The sequence below is a fragment of the Fomitiporia mediterranea genome (genome assembly GCF_000271605.1).
Source record: "Fomitiporia mediterranea MF3/22 unplaced genomic scaffold FOMMEscaffold_11, whole genome shotgun sequence".
In the NCBI taxonomy this organism is placed as follows: Eukaryota; Fungi; Basidiomycota; class Agaricomycetes; order Hymenochaetales; family Hymenochaetaceae; genus Fomitiporia; species Fomitiporia mediterranea.
The window spans coordinates 953317-961758 of NW_006760396.1; the positions used below are offsets into that span (position 1 = coordinate 953317).

At 38.0% G+C, this 8442-nt stretch overlaps 1 protein-coding gene across 1 annotated transcript; it reads right to left on the reverse strand.

Moving 5' to 3' along the window:
• Positions 1-1941: 1941 nt before the first annotated feature.
• On the reverse strand, positions 1942-2313 carry FOMMEDRAFT_34037 (uncharacterized protein; the record flags this gene model as incomplete). Its single annotated transcript, XM_007269824.1, has 2 exons — positions 1942-2099; positions 2205-2313. Coding segments are annotated over 2 exons (267 nt in total), but the record flags the coding sequence as incomplete, so codon positions are not given.
• Positions 2314-8442: the final 6129 nt, after the last annotated feature.

Below are 8442 nucleotides of genomic sequence, written 5' to 3' on the forward strand. Positions count from 1 at the left end.
TGATACTGATGACCCTCAGGTTAGTATCAGTCTAGTAAAACATGAGGCAACCTTTCAAACACAATACTACAGTATGGACATACAGGTAGACATATGTAAAGGCTTTAAAAACTGCACATATAGTCACTTTACTGTACATATTATGTCTACTACTCAAGAATCTGTTGCTCATACATTTGTATCTGCTTTTCTACAAGGCACAAATATGCCTCATCCTCCTCTACAACTCTTAGTTGGCCCTCGAGCACAACCAATCATGCAGGATTGGGTTACTCACAACCACAGTACAAGTACTGACTATGTTTTTGATTGAGAGGAGCTCAAGGAGATTGCAGCTTTCTCCAGGGCTATCCACAACAATTCCCTCAACCCTACTATACAACTCCTGGAGCATTATCTTATTGTATTATGCTTGTATAACTTCCACATTCCTTCTCATGTGAGACTGAGCCTGCTACTACTGTTCCAAGACTGTATTCAACATGCTAAGATGATGCAAGTGTTCCAGGACTTTGTATACTGTAAGAACATAGCTTCAAACCAAGGTAAATACACATATATTCTGCATTATATTATTACAAGCACATATACCTTACTGTTTTACTTAGGTGTAAAGTGTAGAGCTGAGCAAATCAATAATAGAACCACTATATTCTACTCACACAACTGTAAACGTTCTCAGATCGATTTGCAATTGCCCTCAACATCCACCAATCTTACTTCAGTACTCAATATGAGTGCTCTGAGCTCATTCAACACTCAAGGCATTACTCTACTACTGAATCTGCTGCTTTCCACTCAATCTGACAGCCATTCTGACCAATCCACTGTGAGTTCCACCAGTTCTGCTGCAGAACATGTCCAAGCTGGACAGGAACACATCCAGTCTACTATGGGACTGATTGAAGACACATCCATGGCTGTAGAGAACGTCCTAGCACAGCAGTACTGAACTTCATAGTAAGTTACTAACGTTTTCTTTCATTTTTGTATTGTTATTTTGTTTATTCTAGTACTAACTCCCTTAGCATTTAGGACTAAATGCTGGAGGGCAAGTGTAACAATTGTACTACCTGCACATTTGCACAACATGTGTTGTAGGTGCTTGTGGGTGTTTTCCTTTTTGTTCACTAGACTACCCTGTATCCTACTACATGTGTATATACATATATAAAGGGTTTTCAAGCTAAGGGTTAGGGGATTCTTTCTCCTTCTCAGTGCTTGATTACTAGGTTATCCCAGTCAGTAGTTGAGTGTGCTGGTAAAGAGAGAATCTTTGCATAAGGCTAGTATACCTATCCTTACAGTATGCTCTCTCCTCCCTGCACAAAAAGAATGCACAAGAGGTGGGTAAATATTACTTTCCAGACCCCTAGCTCAAATTTGTGCATAGGGTCTGAGACAAATAAGTCAAAGAAATTGAATCTGTGCTTACAAAGCACAGAAAAAGCATTCTATAAAAATAAGATAAGTGAGTAATGAGGAGCATTGTCTGGATAGTAACAGTTCACTTACATTAACTAGTATGAGGAATCCGTCCTTAAGGAGATTTTTTATCCAGGTGGATTCTACAGGCTTCCCTAATTGAAAAATCCACTGTTGTGCCCTAGAAATCTTCTCTTACTATACTGTATCATTAATACGTTTGTGAGTTTGTCTTTGTTGATTGGCTCTGGTACCAAGCATATGGTTGAATTTGGTTAGCATAATATCTGTAGGGCTTGAGAATTTGCCTAAAACACACAAGCTAGTAATGAGCATCCTGTAGCAATGTTCAGTTATCCTTACATAAATTGAGGTGAAGATTGTAGTGTATGCAAACAAGAAGATAGCAAATAGATACAAGACATACTTCTCAGGGTAGTCTGCTGAGTAAAAAGCAAACCTTGGGAAGAGCCTGCATAATTTTCCATCCAAGCAGTTGAATAGAATACTAGAGCTGTATGCCTTGAGAATTTCAGGCTGTAAGAGGATATGGGACAAGACAGCTTGAAATAGTTTACACTTTAAGTGAGTGAGGAGTTCTGAAGATGCAGATTGTTCATAAACCTTATTATATGTATCTTGAACTAATGCTGGGAGCTTTATTAATGTAAATACTGTATGTTAGGACATGTATTACAAAGAACAGCAGAAATATAGAAGGAATGTACTCACCAAAGGAATATATGCTAGATGATGGCAAGCTGTCTACAAAGATTTACAATGCATGTACTTAGATTGGCCTCTAAAGTACATGTATATTGGCCAAAGTGATACAGAACCGAAATTTGCAAGATGCATTGAGTCTGAATAGAGAATAAGAGGAAGTACAAAGTTTTCAGCACTGTCTTGTGTTGGAAAGCTTTGTACTTCTTTGTAGGCTTCCAACCAATAATCTGAGCAATATAGTTCACTATAAATGTGTTCAGGAGGGGAGTCATGCTTAAGGAAGAGGAGAGATAATTAAGGGTCAGTAGAAAGTTTACTATACAGCTCTAATACCACACATACTGTTAGTCTCCAAAGCTCCCTGTAAGGCATATAATGAAAAGGAGGAGAATGAGGGTTGTCCAAGGCTTTGAAGATTGTTGTTAGTAAGGGCTGGTAGTGTATTCCCCTGACTTTGAATTCAGGAGCTCTTTCTTCACCCTCAGGCCACTTCTTGTTGTCTTCAGGAGGTAGCTTGATCTTAACCAATCCTTTACACCAGTCATTAGAATGGGAAGACTTGGGGGAATCATTATTGTAGTGTGGACTGTTAATGTGTGAATTCTCCCACCTTGCTCTGTAGTCTACTAAGTCTAATAGCTTGAAGTCTGGATGAAGCAAGACTTTGTGCACAAGAACATCCAGCTTATTATTTGTCTTTTCTTTCACTTTGCAATTTGCCCAGCTTGTTAAAAGGTAAGTTGCTACATTATTGAACAGTACATATTTATTAGTGATAAGTTTGGGGAGTGAGGACGTTTGAGTCAGAGCATCACCTACAGAAAGTCCAGGTAAGTTGCATAAGTCCTCAAGGTTGAGTGTCTTGTTAGGGAAGTCATCTGGCAAATCCAGGTACTCTTGAAGCAACTTGTATTTGTTTGGCTCAGACAAAAAAAGCCTCCTTCTTGTTCCTTGTATGATTTCTAGAGTTGCTTGAGTCAGAGAGGGGACTTAAGGCAGTAGAGAAGGAAGCCAAAATAGTATGAACTCAAGAAGGTGTGGAAGAGATACAGTAGGAAGTACAGACAAGTTTGAAGTAGATGGTAGGAGATCTGTAAATTGCTTTAGTAGTCATTTCTTGCATTTAGTTCCTTCAGGAAACTCAAGAGGCTTGTCAAATAAGGCTAGAACAGTCTGAGTATCATCCTCCACTTTGAATGCCTGGGTCTCAGCTACACAAAATGGTGAGCATTGCCTAAGAATCAAGATACTATCATACATACCTAACCTCATTCTCTTTTTCACTTTGTTATTTGACTCTCTAATGTGTTTTAGAGAGTTCAGACTACTACTTGTATCAACACAATAATTGTAATGGATTTCTTATACATTCTTCTTCTTAAAGACCTCACTACAAGCCTCACAAACAAAGGAAGGCATCTTAAAGAGTTAGAGAAGCACAGTCTAGTCTGACATATACCTTTGAATGTCTACTTTGCTGGTATCTGATGTGCAGAGGTTCACAACAAGATAGATCAATATTGGTGATCTTTACTGACTAGGACTAAGATTTAGATACAGTAATATGTGCTACTACTGTTAGTACTCTCTCACAGTAGTGTAATTTACAGATATACTTACTGTGACAGTATATGTGCCTATGTAGCAAACTGTAGAAGAATATTGAAGCTCATATCAGCCCTTCTCAATTTACTTCCCTTACTACCTTGTGCACAGGTTGTGGTACAAGTCTAAGACTGTGCCAGCCTGAGAGTACTCTAGAAAGTAGTAAGAATTAAGAAAGAAGACTTGCACAAGCTGTGCAAATCATAGTAATCACTATTTGTAACACTACTAGACATTGTTTATTACTTTGTATAGTTCATCTCTGCCTTTTTAATAATTTGTATTTGCTTTAAGTGAGTAATCATTATTTTCCACTCTCAGCACAAGTCTGAGAAGTGGGTCAGACCTCTTCCTAAGACTTGCACAGACATATACTCTATATAGTAAGTATTAAGGTACACTACAGTCCTACAACAATAGTACTGTCCTCTATACTAAAGTACAAGTATCTTAGTACAAGTAAATTGAGAAGTGCTACTAGACTAGAAGGAAAATGGCAAGCATTTTCTTGATTACTAAGTAGTATCAGATCCACCCATATGTCAACTTTAATAGTAAGTAGGTTCTACATTCAAGCTGTACAAAGTCCATTATTATAGCTACAGCCTACTGTATGTTATAAAAGATGTCTTCAATTCTGTACATAAAGCTAACTTGAAGTTCCCTAGTAGCTTAGCCAATATTTGACCCCTAGCTCAGATACAGACTAATATTAATAATTTCAAGCTAGTCAATTTATGTTACAATCCTCTACTCTCTTACCTTCAGTTCCAAGGGTTCTGCACCCTTCTGTACCAGAACTTAGGACTTTTGTCCCTCAGAGGCACTGTCTATAGACTATATACATACTGACTCTTACTACTACCCTTCCTTACTTCATCATTCCATTCCTTTGACCATTCCTTCATTCTCTGTTCATTCTATAGTCTCTTACCCTTTGTCCATCCCTTCATTCTTTGTACCTTTATCTTTGACATTCCTTTCTTTCATTCTTCATAGCTTATCATTCTTAGTGGCTCATACTCTCTGAGTACTCTTGTATAGTTTAGTATATATAGGCATACAAGATCAGACTGGTCCTGTAGTCTTGATCTTGTCTACTCTAGGTAGTCCTGTACTCTTAGGCTCACTCTATATACTCTACTCTTGTCTCACTCTCTCTCTCTGCCTGTTCTACAAGTTCTGACTATATTCTAGTACTTACATTCTGTATTTCTGTTGTGTAAGATAGTTGTAGCCTGGGTCCCCTTACTGAGCCTTCAGGTCCCCTCTACACTGTTGCTGACATCAGATCAAGACTACCTATTACCACCCTACAACTCTCCTATGTTTCAGGCATTAGTACTTGCTATTGTATTGATCTCTTTCCTTTGTCCTAACCCTTTTACATTTTTAAATTTTAAACTTTCTAAACCCTTTTAAACTTTTGCCACCCTTCTTCTATTCATTACCCCTTTTAGTTTAGTGCCAATTCCTTTGTAGTGTAAACATGGACCCTCCTATACTGACTGCCACCCCTACTGTCCTGCCAGATCAGCAGTTACAAGCAGAACTAGCTTAATATGTGTAGACCTCTATCTAAGAGGCCTTTACTAACCACATACTCTCAGCCTCTTCAGAACCTGTTCTAATTGTTCTAGAAGTTGTAACCTGTTCTAGAAAGAAAGTACATGTAGCCTACCCTTCAGACTTTAATAGGCAGCACTTTAAGGACTTCCAGTACTAAGTCAAACTATACATAGCTACTACTTCAACCAATCTATTCTCAGATCTCAATTGTGTCCTATTTGTCCTCTCCTTCATGAAGGAAGACAATACAGCCACCTGGGCCCAGAACTGGATCAAAGGTCATTAGATCAGAAGCCTGATCCAACTTTAGAACAACAAGTTGTACTTGGAATTTATAGGGCAGCTCTGTACTTTCTTCATTAATTCAAATAAAAAGTATAATGTGTAGAACAAGCTTGTGTCTCTGTGACAGAGCAAACATTCCACCAATACCTTCTTTCAGGAGTTCAATATCTTGGCCTGGAAGGTAGAATTCATACTTGGGTTCAATAATGTCCTTATTAGAATGCTTGAAAAAGCTCTTCACCCAGAACTGGTTGATAAGATTCTCAGAATGATGCTAGAACTAGTCACCTACACTGAGTAGAAGACACACACTATCTCCTTCAACCAAGCTACAGCTTGGATACATTAAGTCTGTACAGAACACCTACACATGTGTCTGGCTCTGACAGTTCCAAGCCCTCAGATTGATCTGCCCATAATTTGCAATCAATCTGTTCTAATAAACATTAGAGAAGCCTAAAAGTAAGGAGTATACTTTACCTGTAGAAAGTCAGGGCACCAAATTAAGGACTGCCTACAGAAGCAACAGTACATCTGTCAGGTTATTAGAGTAATAATGAGTGACAAGTAGGATTTGTAGTAAGAAGCCTTTTCTGTAAATCTAGAAGTCACCTCAGAACTCTCAGACTCTAACTATGTACTCTAGGATTTTGTAGAGGCTCAACAGTGAATGTGGTACTGAAGGGCTATGACTCAGATTTTTTAATAGCCACTTTTAATTCAATAGACACTGTAGGATTAGAAGTAAATAAAGTAAGAAAAGTAGAAAAAGTAGAAAAAGTAGAAAAAGCAGAAAAAGTAGAAAAAGTAGAAAAAATAAATTAACAAAATTATTTATTAGAAAGAAAAAAGTCAGAAACAAAAGTAGATAGTTCTCCTATTTCTTCTGATTCTTTTAATTCTTCTCTTCACACTTTATCTGAGTCTAAATCTGTACAATCCAACCTACTACTTCTACATTCTGAGATCTCAGAATGTTTGAAACACTACCTAGCCCTGTTCACTACTCAGTAGTTTGTCTGTAGTATTAAGTAGGAATAGTCTCAGCTGAGTTTACAGCTGAGAACATAGGTCTGTCCTTGTTGAAAGAGAGAGGTTAATAAGGAAATGTTAGTACATATACTTACTCTCTTAGACAACAAGACTGTACAAGCTGTATGTTCCCTTCAGAACAAGTAGCAGTTCATCTAAGGACATTCTGAGTACTAGCTCTAGGTCCCTATCCTCTTGGCTCCCTTCTTAGAATCCCCCCAGATCCAAACAACAGCTCTGGTAGATAGTAGATACACTAGTTCATACATTAATAAGGCCTTTGTGTAGGAACACTACCTCCCTACTTAATGTGTTCCACTTTCAATCCTAGTATACAATACAGACAGAACCCTAAACCAGAATAGTCAGATTACTGAGTTTGTCCAACTATGGATGACCATTCAGAATCATGAGGAAAGTATTGAGTTTAGAGTCACTAACCTTAGAAAGACAGACATCTTTATTAGATTCAAATGGCTCAAGGCTCACAACCCTACTATTGACTAGTTAGAGTAGACACTTGTGTTTAATTAGTGTTCTGAGTCTTACAGCTACCTTGTACTACTGTTCTAAGTGGATGTGAATGCTTCCAATGTTACTAACAGTTCTGATGAAGGTGACTAGTTGTTCTTCTTTGACTAGGATAAATATGTGGATACATATTCTAGTCAAGGTAGAATAGAGTTGATCTAAAGGATGTTTAAGACAGAACCAGTCTAGAACCCCCTCAGAACAACTCTACTCTGGAACACACATAGACCCAGCCTACCAGATTTTGTCTGAGAGTTCCCTAAAGTCTTTAGTGAAGAGGAATTCAACCAGCTTCCTAAACACTGTCCCTAGGACTATACAATTGAATTGACTGAGGGTTTCCAACCTAAGGATTGTAAGGTCTACCTACTCAACAGAGACAAGTAGGAGGTGCTCAACAAGTTCCTTTGGGAAAATCTTTAGAACAGCTGGATCCAACCCTTAAAGTCCTCTATAGCCTCCTCTTTCTTCTTTGTCAAAAAGAAAGATAGGAAGCTCTGTCTAGTCTAGGATTATTGTTGTCTTAATGAGGGTACTGTTAAAAACAAGTACCTACTCCCCCTGATTCAGAAGCTCATTAATAAGACACATACATTCAGAGTTTTCACTAAGTTGGACGTTTGATAAGGATACAATAATATTCAGATTCAAGACAGAGATGAGTAGAAAACTGTGTTCTAAACCAATCACAGATTGTACAAACCAACTGTAATGTTCTTCAGACTAACTAACTTGCCTACAATGTTCTAGTCATTCATGAATCACATTCTTACAGATCTGATTAACTCAGAGCATGTTAGTGTGTATCTGGACAACATTCTGATCTTTACTCAGACAGTCAAGCACTATTACTGACTGATCTGAGCAGTTCTACAACAACTCTAAGATAATAAACTGTTCCTCTAAGAAGTAAAGTACTCTTTTACACAAGAGTCAGTGGATTATCTGAGCTTTGTAATTAGTAGAGGAGAGGTCTGTATGGATCCAGCAAAGGTAACTGTAGTTTGGAACTGGCTACAACCTTAGAACCTAAAACAGGTCCAAGCATTCCTTAGGTTTGTAAACTACTACTAATACTTTATTCAAGGCTTCAGTACTATCATCCAGCCTCTTCACAATCTTACCAGCAAAGATGTTCCTTAGTAATAGGAAGATCAGCAGTAGTCTGCATTTGAGTCCCTAAAGTAGGCTATCACTAGTGAGCCTGTATTAGTAGTTCTAACAGTTACAGACAAGTTCTGAGTCAAAGCTAACTCTTCTGACTTTACA